Source organism: Enoplosus armatus, chromosome 16 (genome assembly GCF_043641665.1).
Source record: "Enoplosus armatus isolate fEnoArm2 chromosome 16, fEnoArm2.hap1, whole genome shotgun sequence".
Classification (NCBI taxonomy): Eukaryota; Metazoa; Chordata; class Actinopteri; order Centrarchiformes; family Enoplosidae; genus Enoplosus; species Enoplosus armatus.
Genome location: NC_092195.1, coordinates 5085074 through 5101399, shown reverse-complemented (window position 1 = coordinate 5101399; position 16326 = coordinate 5085074). Strand labels below are relative to the sequence as shown.

At 42.5% G+C, this 16326-nt stretch overlaps 1 protein-coding gene across 2 annotated transcripts; it reads right to left on the bottom strand.

Annotated features, from left to right (window-relative positions):
• Positions 1-226: 226 nt before the first annotated feature.
• fndc5b (fibronectin type III domain containing 5b) lies at positions 227-13701 on the bottom strand. Of its 2 annotated transcripts, XM_070921923.1 has the most exons (6): positions 13623-13701; positions 11950-11952; positions 10213-10331; positions 8744-8942; positions 3456-3545; positions 227-366 (listed from the first exon to the last, which is right to left on the bottom strand). In XM_070921923.1, exons 1-6 carry the CDS (start codon positions 13699-13701, stop codon positions 227-229), a joined length of 630 nt encoding a protein of 209 aa, XP_070778024.1. The 2 variants fall into 2 exon arrangements, with proteins under 2 accessions (XP_070778024.1, XP_070778025.1); XM_070921924.1 differs by lacking the exon at positions 11950-11952.
• Between the last annotated feature and the right edge of the window lie 2625 nt (positions 13702-16326).

Genomic DNA, 16326 nt, shown 5'->3' with positions numbered 1-16326 from the left:
GAGGATAAGATTGTGTGGGCGATTTAGGTTGTTACTGAAGCATAACAACAAAATTCAGCAAAAAGAGAAAACAAAGCATGAAAATAAATATAGAGCAAAGTATTTATATGAGGCATTACATAAGATGAGAGCTTTTTGCAGATGACAGTAAATAAAGACTTCCTGTTCCTTACCTGTCCTGAGGATCGAGGAGTTGGCTATTGCACAAGGCTATGCAGGGCTGGTCTTAGACGTTGCTGCGCAGTAGTCCCCCCTGTGGGTGCTCGGGAGTACTGCACTCTGAGGAGTTCTTGGCTTTGTCCTTGTTGTTGTTGGGCTCGTTGTCTTTGATGATGTCATACTGACGACAAAACAGGGCGATCACCCCTGGGAGACAAATGGACATGATAATGTTTGTATTTGTTAAAATAATAACGGCTGTTAATGTCCCTTTTTCCTTTGGTTAATTTTGCTCTCCTCCGTGGTGAGGTCAGAGGTCAACGTCAACTATTGGAGCAGCAACCTTGAAACTGGTAGGGGTTTTAATGTTTTCCTTGAAGACATTTGTCATGTCATGTCTGGATTAGTTTAGGATATGTTATTCGACTTTTGTATTGCCAGACAATTTACTGAACTCTTTTTCAGTCTAGCCAGTGAAAATCATTTGAATTTGAACTAGGTTAAAGGATTAGTTCGAAATACGAAAGTTAGATGAGCAGATTGATACCACTCTAATATCCTTATCCTAAATATGCTTACTTTTAAATACTATACTTTTAGAGTGCTGGTAGACGGAGCCAGGCTAGCTATGTCCCTATTTCCAGTCTTTGTGCTAATATGAGCTAAGTAAGAAAATAAGAAAGCAAGAGAGCGAATAACCATATTTCCAAAAATGTCAAATTCCTCCTTTAAGCATTAATAATATGATATGACCAAAAGCCCCACAACATGCGAGTAAGTGGACATTGAGTATTGATTTGCATTGAAAACACAGCTTGTGAAATTGCATTAATCTGACCTGAATTAGAAAGGAAGGAACGCTGCTGTTTTCTCTTTATTCAACCCTCTATAATGCTTATTTGTTTATCAGTTCCCTTTTGTTTGGTTTCTAGCCCTACAGTATACACATTGAAATATTGATACACAGCTACACATTTCTTGAAATAACAGACGGAGGAGGTGATATGCACTAGTTATTTATCTCTTTTCATCCAACTGTCTTTTGATGTTTCAATAAAGCCGAGCAGATTGAACTGAGAGAAACAGAGACACGAATACGGTGAAACGTGTAATGAACTTGATGATACGATAGCCACGTGAAGCCTGCCTTCAGTCACAAAGATTAAAAAGGTGGAGGAGGAGGAGAATCCATCTCTCCTCTGAACAAGCGCGAAAAAGGAGAAAGAGAATAATTCATGAGGGTGGAGGCAGGAGGAATCTGGCCTGAACGGGCTTCAGTCTCGGCTGTTCTGCTTATGTCAGCCTCTGCTCATCTGATCACTGCAATACCAAAGGGCACGATGGGATATCGCACTGTGATATCCCCCAGCATGCCCCACAGGCCCAATTAAAAGCAGAAAAACACAATTCGCTTCCTTCACTTTCAGTTTTTTTTCTTTCAGCACCCTGCCCTCCTTTTTCCTCTTCTTGAGACTCGACTGCTCAGTGTTTCACTCTTTTCCCTCACTGCTCCCTCTGCAGCTCTCTTTGAATCTCCCTCAGCCTGTCGTCGTCTCGCGGGTAATTGGCGAAGGAGATCCAGGCCTCTTGCTGTTACTGTATATGCCGTACACAGTATTTGGGCTATATTTGCATCTCTGTCATTGCACTTGGTGAAGTGGGTTAGGAAGAAATATTTATAGCTGTGTGTGTCTGTAAAACAGTGCTGAGATGCACAAAAGGAGAACTGCAGCACAGCTAATAAGAAGCTTAAATAAGAAGCAGCCATAGTCTTGTGGTTTCAAAAAACTGTTGTACGGGTGGAACAATAGTAACAGTTTACTGTATGTTGTGATGATGCAAATGTGGCTTTGCAAGTGGCCACGCTGGCTGTATGAAGCTCGGATACCCTGGAATTGAGTTTATTTATTTAACCTCATATTGGAACAAACCAGTTACCAGAATGTTTATTTTTTCACAGTCCATTATTAGTCCATTTATATGTGAAGTTTTAACAGAAAACTAAGTTCTCCATCTCCGACTGAGCGGCAGCGTCTGTCTAAATGATCCCAGTAGTAAGAGTAAGGCGGCTGATTTTGTGTTTTTTTTGCTGACATCAACATGTTTCTGCAGCTGCTAAGGAGTAAAAGTGAGAGCTGTCAGATGAGTTTATGGGAGTGAACCAGGTGTTTTAACTGACTTCACAGACAGCATTTAGAGGTTATTCTAACTAAGCTAGCACGTAATAATCAATGCAAACCAAAAGGACTTAAGAAGGTAACTCGTTGCATGTATACATTGAGGTGTGTTGGGATGATGGTTTGTACAGATATCCATGCTGCACAGAGGATAAAGCCTATTGACTTTGGATATATATCTCAACATCTACCGGAAGGGATTGGAACAAACCTTGGGACAGATATTCGTGGTTCCAAGACGGTGTATACTAATGACTTCAATGATCCCCTGATTTTTCCTTTTAGCGCCACCATGATGCTGAAATTTGTGGTTTTGAGTAAAATGTCTCAACATGACGTTTTGTTACAGACATTCATTTTCCCCTCAGGATGCTAACGCACTAAACAAAGACTGTGAACATAGTTGACATTACTTGCCACAGTACACACCAACATGTTAGCATTGTCATTGTGTGCATGTTAGCATGCTTATGTTAGCATTTAGCTCAAAGCAACACTGTGCCTCAGAGGGCTTCTAGCATGGCTTTGTCTCAAAGGCCTTTACGAACTGTGCAACATACAACATCATCTATCCTTACATGCTCAGTTTGGATCTGTAATGTTTTATGTATATTACTTTTTGAACATCTTATGTTCTTAACATCATCGTTGTTTATGTTTGTGTTATGTTTCACCTGGCTGCAAGACAAATTTCCCTTCAGGTAAAATAAAGATAAACATAATCATTTGCTAAATTTGATATACTTGGGGTAAAGTTCAGCCTCGGTTGATGAAGTGTTTTAAAATATCTCTTCAATATAGAAAAAAACTCAATTCTATCCTAAATCTCAAACTGAGATTTTTCTTTCCCTTTCTATATCACATTTCTGTCTGTTTTGACAAGCATATCTGGATGGGTGTGCAGAATTGAAACCTGGATTTGATTTGTCCTGATTGGCCAGCATCACATCATCCCAAAAGCACTGCAAGGCCCAAAATAGTCACCACAGAGAGATGACACCACCACCAGTGTGTTTGTCTCTTCATAGGACCTCAGTCAGGGCGCTTATTCACCCCAGAGACAGTGGATTCCTGTAAGGTCTGCAGTGATAAATGTGCTTTGCTGAAGAGGAATATTACCTGCCCACATGATGAGCACCACTACAATGATGATGAGTTCTCCAGCCCTCAGCTGGGCAGCCTGACCAAACTCCTCCATCGTCACCTCGTCTGGAGAGAGAACACACACACACACACACACAGAGAGTCAACAAAGTGCCACTGAGGACACAATTCATTGTCCCAGAGAGAAGATGTGAAATTGCCATCACTCTGAACCTCTGCAGGGAAAGATAAAAGAAAAAAAAACAGGGCGACAGGAGAGCAGAGAGGCCGCCCGGTGTAAATTCTCCACTCTGGTCAGTGTAATTAAAGCTAAGTGAGAGCAGAGGTCTACAGAGACAACAAGAGCTGGATCCCACACCAATCACTCACTGTGTTTCTCTTGCTGACAGGACTCTGGCAGCTGCAGCGTAACACCAATCACAGGGTTAAGGGTTTGAACAGTCTGGACTACAACCTCTCAGTCTCTGTTGCCAACAGCAGGCCTCGTGCTTCCCCACATATTCTCCTGATCCAACTGTCCCCCTCTTCCAGCCGGGGGTGATTTCCTTGGCATAGCACTGTATGATATCAAAAGGCTTGGTCACTGTCACTTCAGTTGTCTTTACTTGCATTTAAAGGGGTTTGTTTCCAGAATCCACTAGTCGAAGGGGTTGGCCTTTAAGTTATAGCATCGTACATTCAGTATTATTATTATTACTATAACAGCTTAGTGCTGCAGTTTATGGGATTGCAACAGCCAATAAAATCTCAGTGCAATAAAATACCCATTTTGTAGTATTTTTCTGAGGCGGTATTACATATTATATGTTATAATGTTTAGAAGTGATGGAACATGAATAAAATACTGTAATTTATTCAACAGGAAAGTAAGGTTTTTATGGATGCATGGCACATAAATTATGATTGGCACACTTGATGGGAACCTTTTCATAAACTGGGCAGAACAACATAAACTCAACATCAGGGCTACAGCTCAAGAACAGCACCAACACACCACTGAAGCAAGACGCTGCATGTTTGCTTTTATTTTGAAATAGAATCAGTAAGATGTGCAACCGGAATGCTGCCCTGGACCATCGCGGGTGAAACGTCACAGCTAGTCCATGAGTGAGTGGAGGGGTCGCGCTGAGCTCAGACATGTCTGTAATAACAGCAGGACAGACAGGAGCAAACACTGTTTTTAGACAGCAGAGATTACAGCTAAACTGTTGTAGAAGTTATTTTAGAAGAGTGTTGATGAATATTAGGGATATGAATGAAACTAAGCTATGATGATGCAAGTACCTGGCCGTTGTGCTGTGGTGGATGCTGATGCGTCTCCACAGGAACGCACGCGATTAAAGAAAGACATGCTGAATGAGAGTTTGCATTGAGCTACAGAAGCCAGCCCGGATGTGAAGTCATGACCTCGGCTCTCTATAAGCAGGGTTGAGTTTGAGTGTGGTCACCATCCCAAACCCTACAGTGTCTGGATGAGTCGAGGACGATAATGCATCCGTGGTCCGGCTTGCCCTGGTCTCTTGTTGCCATGGTGATCCCTCTGAAGCTGAAGCAGTGGTATGATCTTATAAAGTTGGTGATAGCAGATTACATGTTCCTGTTGCCAGGACAGACCTCTGATGGAAGATGAGCTTGCGTTGGGTATGACATGAAGCTGTAAGTTGAGGTCTACGTCTCTCTGTATGTCTTCAATAATATGATTATAGGACTTTTGAGTTGCGTTTTGAGTTATACAATAAGAGGAAAATCATGGAGCAACTATTTTGTGTATGATGGGTAAACAAAGCATGATAATTCCAACTGTTCTGTTGCCATCACCAACAGTGTTGGGCAGCAATGCATTATTTAATAACATGTTACAGTAATGTGCTTCCTTTAGTAAACGAGTAGTGTAAGGAATTATTGTATTATAGTTATATAGTATTATAGTATATCCCAGTAACGCTACTTCACGTCACTTTGACATTTGGGGGTCAGCTTGGTCACTGAGTTAGATGGAGGATTAATATCAGCTTTGATCTCTGGGTTCAGTGGACAGACTGGTCCAGGACATGTTTGCTTGGCGCAGGGGCTGGAGGCGGGCGCTTAGCCTCCACCAAAAGAGGACAAATGCGACTCCCAGTGACTTCATAGTTGTCTTATTCACATGTTGGTGTTTGAACCGTGCAGCTGAGGTTGGGAATTTGGAGACCTGTGTGCAGTCACTGTGGCTAAGCTAGCATGTTGATGTTCAGCAAATCGCTCCGAATTGGTGGGAGGCCTCCTTTTTTAACCACAATGTTAAATACAAAAGATGTGACATGTGGGTGTGGAGGATTTGGACTTGTTTACCTTTGACGAAGCTGGGCTGAGTAACAAGAGTTGTGTAACGCATTCCTGTTTCTGTCATCAGTAGAGTAATTATTAAAGTAATGTAATTACCTTTTCAATTAGTAATGTGTAATGATTAATTGATTAAAGTTTCCAAGTAACTTGACCAACTTTCCCATGTTTGTCAAACACACCACTTTGCTTTCAGTTCACCCCGTGACCTTTGACCCCTGTACACAGAGTGGACATACTAGCTGAAGACACACTAAGCTGTATTCACACAAACTGCAGGTGAAGCAGTTTGTCTGTTAATTACAAGTTCTGGCTGAATAGACGCCCGATAACCTGGTTACAGTATTTACTGTAGAAGACAGATGCAATAATCAAAGTAGCTTTAATCGGGTCATAATCAAATTATTAGATCATCGTCGACTCATGTGCCAAACCTGATGCTAACAACAAACTCCAAAACATGAGATCTACTTCTCCTGCTCACAAGTGTGCAAACAGTATGGTCATAATTGGAGGTGATTATAGAGCCAACGCGTCTGTTCATTGTTCTTTGTTGAAAACATCAGGCCAAACTCCATACAAATAATCAAGTAGTTCAGTGTGGCCTGTGTCATTCACATATGAAAGGCCATTCTCGACTTAAAGCTTTTGTTTAGAAGACTATTGCAGCCGTACTGGGAAGAACAGAACAGTGTGGTTGTACTGTGGGATCTTTCACACTGTACAGTATGTGTGTAACTGTGAAGCAGGCTGCTGCTGCACCACTATCAGAGATAAATGAAAGGTTTAAACAGTTCCGTCAGTGAGGAGGCTCTGTAATGTTATTCTGCTGTAAAAGATTGATTTACAAAACTGCTGATTTTGCAGCCCCTTGTATAATGTAATAACCGACATTAAAACATTACACCTCGACACCGGCCACCAAAGATTTTACTACATCATGAAAACGTCAGTGCATTCAGGATTTTTGCAATATTTTGCTGTTACTGGGTATGAGCTACAGACAGACAGAGACAGAGAGACAGGCAGAAATCAAGAAAGATAAACGGACAGACAGAAACACAGACAGGCTGTGTGTTGTGTTGCATTGCGCCTGCAGATACTAAATGGTGTCAGGCTGATTAATACCCGCTTAGAAGGGGAGGAGAGCAGTAATGGCTGGGAGATTTAATCAGGACAGCTAATGAATGCTTCCATAAACACACACACACACACACACACACACACAGGGAAATTCCATCAAAGTCGGAGCAAACAAAAACGAGTCAGCCCCTCAACATCAAGACAAATTGTCCCGCTATACACCTATGTCACATGACCTCACTTACGCTGCAAAATATAGCAAACGTAAGTTTTTTTTATTTTTCTTATCACAACAGAAGACATCAGCCACTATTGTGAGATATTTCCTCTAATACATTAAGTTCTCTCCACTGAAGTGAAGCTGGGACTGTCTGACATCGGATCAGTTATGCTAACTATCAAGTTCCCCAACTATTTAATCCAAACAAGTCATCATCATAAAGCGCACCACTTCCTGTTCACCGGATTCCTCCTGCAGAGCGTAGACACCAAAGTGTTATGAACTGTATATACATTGATGCAGAGCTTAGCAACCGTAAAGGCACAGCAGACCTGGTAAACTTTGGATTACTCTTTTTTTTCCCCCTTTTGGCCTGGGACATGCAGCTTTGGCCTCAGTCTGTTAGCACCGATGTCACGTGGCCATCAAGTGCAATCATGAGACCCCCTTTCACACCTTGCTCGCTTTATAACATAATCAGCTAGCGAGCTACAGCGGATAAGATCTGGCAGCTACTCAGTCGGCTGGAAAGGATCATTTTGATTGTAAGCGGCAGACGGACGGTCAGTTGGAGGAAAAATGGCCATTTAAGTACTGCAGAAGAGTATACATGGCTTGTTAGTGTTAACATTTTTACAGTTACACTTGAACACTTTTTCCCCCTTACAGGGACAATGACAAGCTCCCACACAGGGGTGTTTCTAGGGAATACACTGCTCCCTAATGTGCCCTGTTTCCTCTCTTATCGTCTTGCTGCTGATGAGCCTTTAGCATTTGTTGTGTCCCTCGGAAGCAGCTGCTCTCGGCACTGTAACTGGGTCGGACACGATAAAATTGGAAGTACTGCAAGCCGCTCCAGATAACAGCAGCCTACATTTGAGAATTAGAACAATACGTTGTATGGGGGGTGGGGAGGGGTTCTCACAAAGACTGAAATTCATGCGTTTTATTTGTATCAAATTGTCAAATAACCATTTTCTTTGTCACGATTAAGCATGATAACACAAACAAAACATTAGTACTCTGCTGTGTCAGTGCCTCTGGTTAAAAGCTATGCATATATATATATATGTGTGTGTGTGTGTGTGTGTGTGTGTGTGTGTCAGCAAGGGGAAAAACTGAAGCAGAATGTTTGTTTGGTCTCTCTGAGTGCTCCTGTGTTAATGCATGATTGCCTCTGTTTCTGTGTGCTTTTATACTTATGTTTGTGTGCTCTTGCATGTATTGAATTTGAATTCTTTACTGATGCTGTGCAGAAGTGAAAGTGAAAGCAGAGTTTTTGGCTTTTGACAATTTCCACTAAAAGATGTTTTGCAAAGGAATGCTTCACTTTAAGGGTTTTTGCACAGATTCTATGTCCCCAGTGGAACCGAGAGGACACTGATTATAAGTATTTTGCATTAATGAGGGCTCTTGCAACATTTACAGCTCAGAAAAAGCTTCAAGGAACAGAAAGTGAAGATAGAAATGAGGACAAATGAGCTGCTTATTAAGCGCCAGTGTCCCTTTCAATAAGTAAAACAAACTGAGAGAGTTTGTGCTGTAAATTGTATTTTTAGACTTCATTTTATGCCCAGATCTGCATGGACTTTGTTTTTGCATCAGACATTTTTAAGCTTGTTTTAATGATCAAAAACACAGAAAAAATCGGAAAATAATTTGTGTTGTCGTCCCTCACCTGGGCTCTTGGACGCCATCTTCTCAGACTCTTTGGGCGTTTTGAAGAGGACCGGCTCGCTGGGGGGGCTGCTGCCTCCCATGCTAATGCTCTGAACGTGAACGATGTACTCCGTGTCCTCATCCAGATCCCACAATGCACAGGAGCGCGTGGTGGTGTTCACTTCCTGGATGAACCTCAGCATGCGTACATCCTTCTTCTGCAGACAAGCGAGGAACAGAAGAGCAGAGGTGGAGAAACCATCATTTTAATGTGATACTTCATTGATCCCTGCAGGGCAATTCTCTTTTCTTTGGCACCACCTCAGCAGAGAAGTCACAGGTCAGGCTTAAACTGATGCAGCGGCCCACTGCCTGACATTTTTGGTTATAGTGGGTTTGAGTCTAAATGTTTTAGAAGTTTTCCCAACGTGCCAAGAACAAACTTCTGGGGAGACCAGCTTGTAATTTCTTTGACATGAAAATGCTGACATTTCAAGATAATATCAGCACAAAGTAACAATATCTGCAATCAAACCCCCTGTATCACTTTAAAGTCACAGGTTCAGCTTCACCCTGCTCCCTCAAGGCAATATAATAAGAGTTTTCTACTTGTTAGCAAACACTACACGGATGCATGCTTTACCAAATGCAGATTTATGGAGGCAAAGTCAGATTTTACTGCTGACGACCCCGCTTGTGAAAATTCAAGAAGCTGCCATCTGGTTAGGGCTGATATGGTGCAAATGGATACACGTCTCTCTTGGTTAACGGTTGGGAAAAAGCTGAAATAAAGCCCCGGGGGGGGTGGGGGGGTATGGTTCCTGCAATGTAATTAAGCTTAAGAAACAGAGTGCTTCTCTGGCCATGTGCGCTCTGCTTGAAATGTACATTATTATCCAGCGAGGACTGCTTGCTCAGGTCAATTGGTTCCTGCTAGATCAAGAGTAAGTCTCCTTAGGGGCCTTTTTATTTACCGGGCAGTTAAAGAAGGGGATTTCTTAACCTATTTAAACTGCACGTAGACAAAATCTACATTTGAAAAGCATCTGAAAGTGCATCTGCAACTATTTGGCGACAAACATTTGACTTTCCAAAACTTGCAATTTCCATTGCCTTTTTTGTCCAGGGGTGTTCAAAGTCTGACACCGTCATTGGACTACTTTGATACTGAAGAAAACTTAGATCTGTGATGATGTAAGGACCACATTGTCTCTATACTTTTCTAAGCGGATTTATGGTAATTTACTCGTGATAAATATAAAATATAATGACATTCTCAAGGCGTGCAAGTCACACTGAATCAAAAAATATGTGCGATTTTGAAAAAACAATGGCAGGAATCAGGCGCTAAGTGTTGGTGAGCGGGACCAGTCAGTGTGCCGAACTACAATAACTAACTTCCCGTTGTTTCTCTCCATCCTCACACTTCGAAAGCTCTGATCTAAACTATGTCCAAAGTTGTCCCTTTCTCTCTCTACACACACATACCTGTTGGGTGATGGCGAATCCAATGACGGGGTCCCCCTCCAAGATTTCCCACGTGACCACGGCAGAGTTGACCTCAATCTCTCTGATGGTCACATTGAGCGGAGCTGACAGCAGGGTGTCTGACATACACACACATGCAAGCGTGGCCACGGGACACAATTTAGAAGTCACAGGTTATGAATATTCTTCCGTTACAATGGATGCTACAACATAGACCTGATCTTCCCTTCTCCATCGCTCTCTCTCTATTTGAACTCTTTCTTCCCATGCTCTCTCGCCCCGCCTTCCCTAAAATCTGCTCTTCTCCTCCTACAAATGAATCTTTCTGCTTTCATTAATACCAGGCCTAATTAACCACATGCAGGTCTCTTGGTGTCTCCCTTGAAAAGGCTCTCCTTCTCATCTGTCTTGGTGTTTCGTGTACACACACACACACATTTTCCTATCTATACCATCTTCTCTCTCTCTCTTTCTCTCCCTCCCACGCACATCTCATTAAAGTATGACTCATGAGGATGTATTTCCTCTGTCATACTGCCAATTGATTTTAATGTTTGGACTAAAAAACTCACATCCCAGAATCCAGTGCAGTGTTTGTCGATCAGGAGATTAACTATGATGGATTAAATTACAGTCTACGGCTAAAGATTTTCTTCCTTCCTTAACTGTAAAGGGAGCACAGAGTAGAGAAAGAACACATTGGTAGTGTGTGTGTGTGTGTGTGTGTGTGTGTGTGTGAGCGAGTGAGACCAGTTCAAGGTCTTGATCAGAGTCAGGGCTGTATTTCCAATGAGCCTGACTTGTAAAAGCAACGTCAGAGTCAGACCTTGACATTGTACTAGAACACACACATGCCAGCTTTCTCACACACACACACACACACACACACACACACACACAGGATTAGCATTGAAATGTGCATTTATTCTATTCTCAGCTATAAATACTTTTTTTCTCCCCTAACGTAGCTATTATTCAACCTGGGGCATTCTGGGAAACAAAATGTATAATTTACGTGTGCTTTCAAAATAGAGTCTGTGTAAATGCTGGACCACGCAAACCACACACTTCTTCGAGTTTTACCTTCACCTCCAGGTGTGTATTGTATCTTAAAGCAGCTATAATCAATATTTTTATATCAACAATGGATCACATGACTACTTGAATGTGAAAGTGGTTGCTCATAGTAACAAACCGACCGATAATTATCACCAACTCTGCATTTCCCTCAGCTCTAAGGAGCATTTTAGCATCTTTCAGCTCATTGTTTTGTTTTTCTGGCCTTCAACTTTACTGTTTTGGTTCACTCTCACCGCTCTCATCGCCGTCCTTTTCGGCCGCAGGAGGCAGCTGTTCTTAGCTAAACAAACTCACTGTACGCCACACTGACTGTAGACTGACAGAGTTAGCGACTGGCTGGTGAACATAGTGGAGAGCTTAGCAACTAAAGAGTCAGATATTTCCCTCAGGAGTTGGTGGAGACCAAAACAGAGGTAGAAGGAGAGTCAGTATTAGACTCACATTCGCCAGGTGGCCAGAGAAATGACTCCAAATGAATGTATCTGCTGGATGTGCAAATTGGAAATTGTACCTTATACACTATGAATTTGTACATCAATGGTGCATTTCATTACTTTTTATTTATAAGACGAAAAATATGCCATCACGCCTTTCAAAAGTTACATAGTCTTGCTTTAATACTTTGCTCTCCTGCATGCTCTCATGTCCAGATGTTACCTCCTCCACTTCGCAGCAGGAACTGCAAGTCTGTCACTTTTTGCAAATTAGATTGTCACTCTGTCTCACACCTCCGCAAATATTGAACACCCGGCCTTTCGACTTGTTTCGGAGAGTCAAATAATGGTATTACAGGAGGAACAATGTACTCTCTGTTTCTCTGGCTGCCTCCTTTGTCCAATGCTAACACAATCACCAGAATACAGCAGAGAAAACTGGAGTGTGACATAGTTTTGGTTAAATGTATTTTTTTTGTTGTTGGTGGGAGCCAAACTCTCTCAGTGGCTCCCAAAGGTGTGTTTGTTGATGCAGAGTAGATGGTGTGTGTGTTCAAGTACGTGTGTGATACATTGCTATGGCTCCCTGTTTGACTAGCTGTTTTCCCACTATTTATCTTCCAGCACTCACACACACACACACACACACACACACACACAGAAACAATACAATAGCAGAGAGGGACTCCCATCCATCCTTAAGCCGTTTGCTGCCAAAAAGCTAAAAGCTGGCCGCAGAATCACGAAACTCCCTCTTAAAACTACATTCATCTCCAGCCTCAAGAAGCCAAATATCAAATCTCTGGAGGCTGAGATAAATCCCACATGATCTTATCGCCAAGATTTTCAGCTTTTCAGAGGACTGTCTGTCATCTCGCAGCTTATCATCAGGACGCAATGTAACCAAGATCTTGCGCTTCAGACGAATGTCTTGTTGGAAATAAGCCGCTGCAGGTTAAAGATATGCAATATAATGAAAGATAGATGAGGTGCTATATCCAACATGCATAATATATTTTGATTCGATCTGTGCTGTATGTAGAGCTTTGAATAAGAATGCCTCATCCTTATTTACTACAGGACATTGATGAAGGTTGAAGCTGGAAGTTTTCGGGCTCACTTCAGGGTTGCAACGAACAATTCATTCATTATTGATTACAGTAATGTATCAATTATTGTCTTGATTAATCAAGAATGTCAGAAAATAGTGGAAAAATGCCTGCAGACGTCTTAAAATGTCCAACCAGCCGTCCAAAAGCCAAAGATATCCAGTTTACTGTCATATAAGGCAAAGAAATGCAGCAAATCCTCACATTTTGGAAAATGGAACGAGCAAATGTTTTGCAGTTTTGCTTGAAAAATGACCAAAATTACTGCAGATGAATTATCTGACGATCGACTAATCGATTCATCAATTAATCCAAACTCGAACACTGATCACAGTCTTTGGTGGAGTTTCAAAATGGTATTTTCTTCAATTTAGTGCACATTTTGCCAGAGGATTTCTCTTAAAAGCCAAGCACTTTCTTCAACCAAACGCAGACACAATAAAGACAATCTTTCCTTAACACTTTTTTCTAGAAATAGTCTCCAAACTGGGGTGAAAAACTTACAGTATAAAGCACCACGTTAGCCTAAGTCTTGATACAGTGTGATACCAACTTGTGTCAGCCATGTTTGGCATTGCAAAGCTTATTACTTCTACCTCTCTGATGCAAATGTTGGTGCTGATACATCTCCAACAATGTGTCATGCAGGTGCTTTTCCACAGAGATCCGCCACACCACAATGTATTACATGCATCTGCTCTGGTCCACACATACCAATACTACACAGCCAGCACATCATCCCCTGTTTACTCGTGATGATCGGCCGTCAACCGGTGGTAGAACTCACCGGCATCGACGGCGGACACCGACAGGAAGCCCAGCAGGAGCAGCAGCACCGCCGCCGCAGACGAGCCTGGTTCAGCCATCCTCCTGCTTCTTCTAGCGAGGCTTCACATCCTGCGCGGCCCATTTATAACGTCCCATTTAACGGGATGGAGTGAGCATCCCCCGGTCGGTGCCGGGGAGAGGACTTGTTGTGCCGGTGACGAGGCTCACCTGAACTTGGACGCTGCAGCAGAAGCGCAACAACAGCCAAGAGGAGGAGGAAGAGGAGGAAGAAGAGAAGGAGAAGGAGGAGGAAGAGGAGGAGGAGGAGGGGAGGGGGTGGTGTTCGATACCGTGATCGTTGTCTCGGTGCCGGTGGAGCCTCGGGAACGGCCCTCAGACCACCGGCAGACTCAGTCCGGCAGACTGGTGACGGAGCGGCGGCGTGGAGAGGCTTTACTACGCGGAGAGGTGAGCGGAGCGTAAAAGGCGTGCGCAAGTGCTGCAGAGTGCAACGTGCAGCCACAGCTAATGACTCTCTCTCTCTCTCTCTCACACACACACACACACACACACACCTGCAGCAAGCAAGTTCGTCCAAACATCAGTCGTATCAAAATAATAATCAATAATCAAAAATGCCAATAGCGTTAATATGATTAGTGGATTGATGGATTAGTTGTTTTACATACATTTTGCCACATGTTTTCTCTGTTTTACATGATGCATGTTTGAACATGTTTGAGTCCTGGACCTTCAGTCAAATGTCACCTTGGGCTCTGAGAAGTTCTGATGGGCAGATTTTCTTGCTATTTTCTTACATTTTATAGACACAACAATGAATTGTTAAATTGAAAAAAAAAAAAATAGCAACAAATGAATCAATAATGAAAATAACTTGTAGCGTTGTAGTTACGTACGCCTGTTCCATTCATTTGCAATATCAGTTTGGACATTCAAGCAAAAATCAAAAATGAACTGACAAGAAATGCGTTCAGTGTTCACAAGTGTGTCTTGTGGCTGTAAACCAAGAGAGAGTGGAGTAATCTTCAGGAGAAACCTTTCTGGAAGTCTCCTCACATTTCCTGATGTCATTTAAAGGGACACTCCACCGGTTTTTACGCACGAAGATCAGTTTGCTCGTCATAAAGAGCACTCACTATACTCAGCCGGTGAAAGCAGTATCAGAATGTCTTCTGTGGCTCTGGAGCTTTCTTAAGTCTCACAATCATCAGGGATTAAAAGCCAGGATATCCTGGCCTCTGGGGCTTCGATTTCGGAGACTCTCCTCCCAAGCGACAGCATCATTCGCGTTAGCAAATACCCCCAAATGACATGTTTGCGCTCAAGTGATAGCGCCTGTAGTAATTGTGACGGGTGCAAAGGAGGAGGTCAGGTAACGTTGTTCGTCACGTGGTGGGGGTGGATGGATGGGTCAACAAAACAACGGACTTTAAAGTTTAACCACGTGTTTATTATTGTAACCATGACACAAAGGTCCCCCACCCTCAAAGAAGAAGTTATTTTAACACAAACCACGATGTTCCCCTAACCTTAATAAAGTATCTATCTTAACTAGTGAGGTTGATCAAGTTCTTTTGCCCCAATCAGAGCTTTACAGAGCAGCAGAGGATACCATGTCGCTTAAATATGTATCTGGCACAAATAACAGGTATAGCCTACTGACTTTGGCACACCTGTTCATGAGCTGCTTAATCCAAACTGAGGGTCCTTAATCAAAACTAGTAAATAGTTTTGATTAAGTTTAGTTACTAGAGAGAAGACATGATGTTGGACCAACAGAAACACTCAGAGTGGAGGTTCCTCCCTCACAAATGATCTTTGGCTGATTACAGACACCAGAGAGAGAGAGAGAGCACACAAACCAGACAACACACATGTTTAATGTTGGTCTGATAGGAAGTCACTCACAGAATTGACATTACTTAGGGACAGCTGATAAGATCCACCACTGGCCACTGGTTTGTCATCTTAACCGGTTAAAGTGAGTTAAAATGAGAATCTGCTCGTGTTTTGTACGCTGGTCTTTGCTAATGAGAATGAGACAGTTCAAGTTGGAGCTCAGCGAATCTGTATATTTTGCCAACTTGTATGTCAGAACTCAGAGACAAGGTGCGCCCAAAACCTTTTTCACATCCTCACCTATTTGAAGTCGGATATACGAGTGGAATGACGGCGCAGCACCAAAGGAAAGCCCTGCAGCAGAATACAGTCCACACATTAAATCATTTTCCTACTTTCATCCAGCTCATTCTGTCTGGCCTTGACCAACATATTAAATCCAGTTTCCATGAGTCTGCAATGTAAGCAGGAAACAGGATTCCTGACGTATATGTATGAATCACTGGTCCTGTATCTGTTCCAATGAAACAGGTGTTTTATACCTGGTCCAAGTAGGGAAATGTGGGTCCTACATGGTCTATTAAAAGGAGATCGAAGCAATATACGCTGTCCAATCAATAAAGAAGAAACAGGGGTTCTACAGTACATGTGCACCTTATTCAGGATAAAATAGGGCCACTGTTTCTCGTGCACTGTGGAAGAATGACGTTCGTCGGTCACACATATAGGGACCCAGGGACAAGAGTTGGCCATAGATTACACAGATCAATACACGATTAACATTCCTAACAGAAGCCTCTTAATGTCTCTCTCATTTCAATGAGAAGAGGCAGAGGTGCCACTCTCCTCCTGCTCTTCAGCTG

Coding starts and splice junctions, on each gene's coding strand:
- fndc5b (XM_070921923.1), bottom strand. CDS start 13,701: ATGGCTGAACCAGGCTCGTCTGCGGCGGCGGTGCTGCTGCTCCTGCTG. Junction 8,943..10,212: donor GATTCGCCATCACCCAACAG/GTATGTGTGTGT, acceptor GCTTGTCTGCAG/AAGAAGGATGTACGCATGCT. Junction 367..3,455: donor GGTGCTCATCATGTGGGCAG/GTAATATTCCTC, acceptor TTTGTCTCCCAG/GGGTGATCGCCCTGTTTTGT.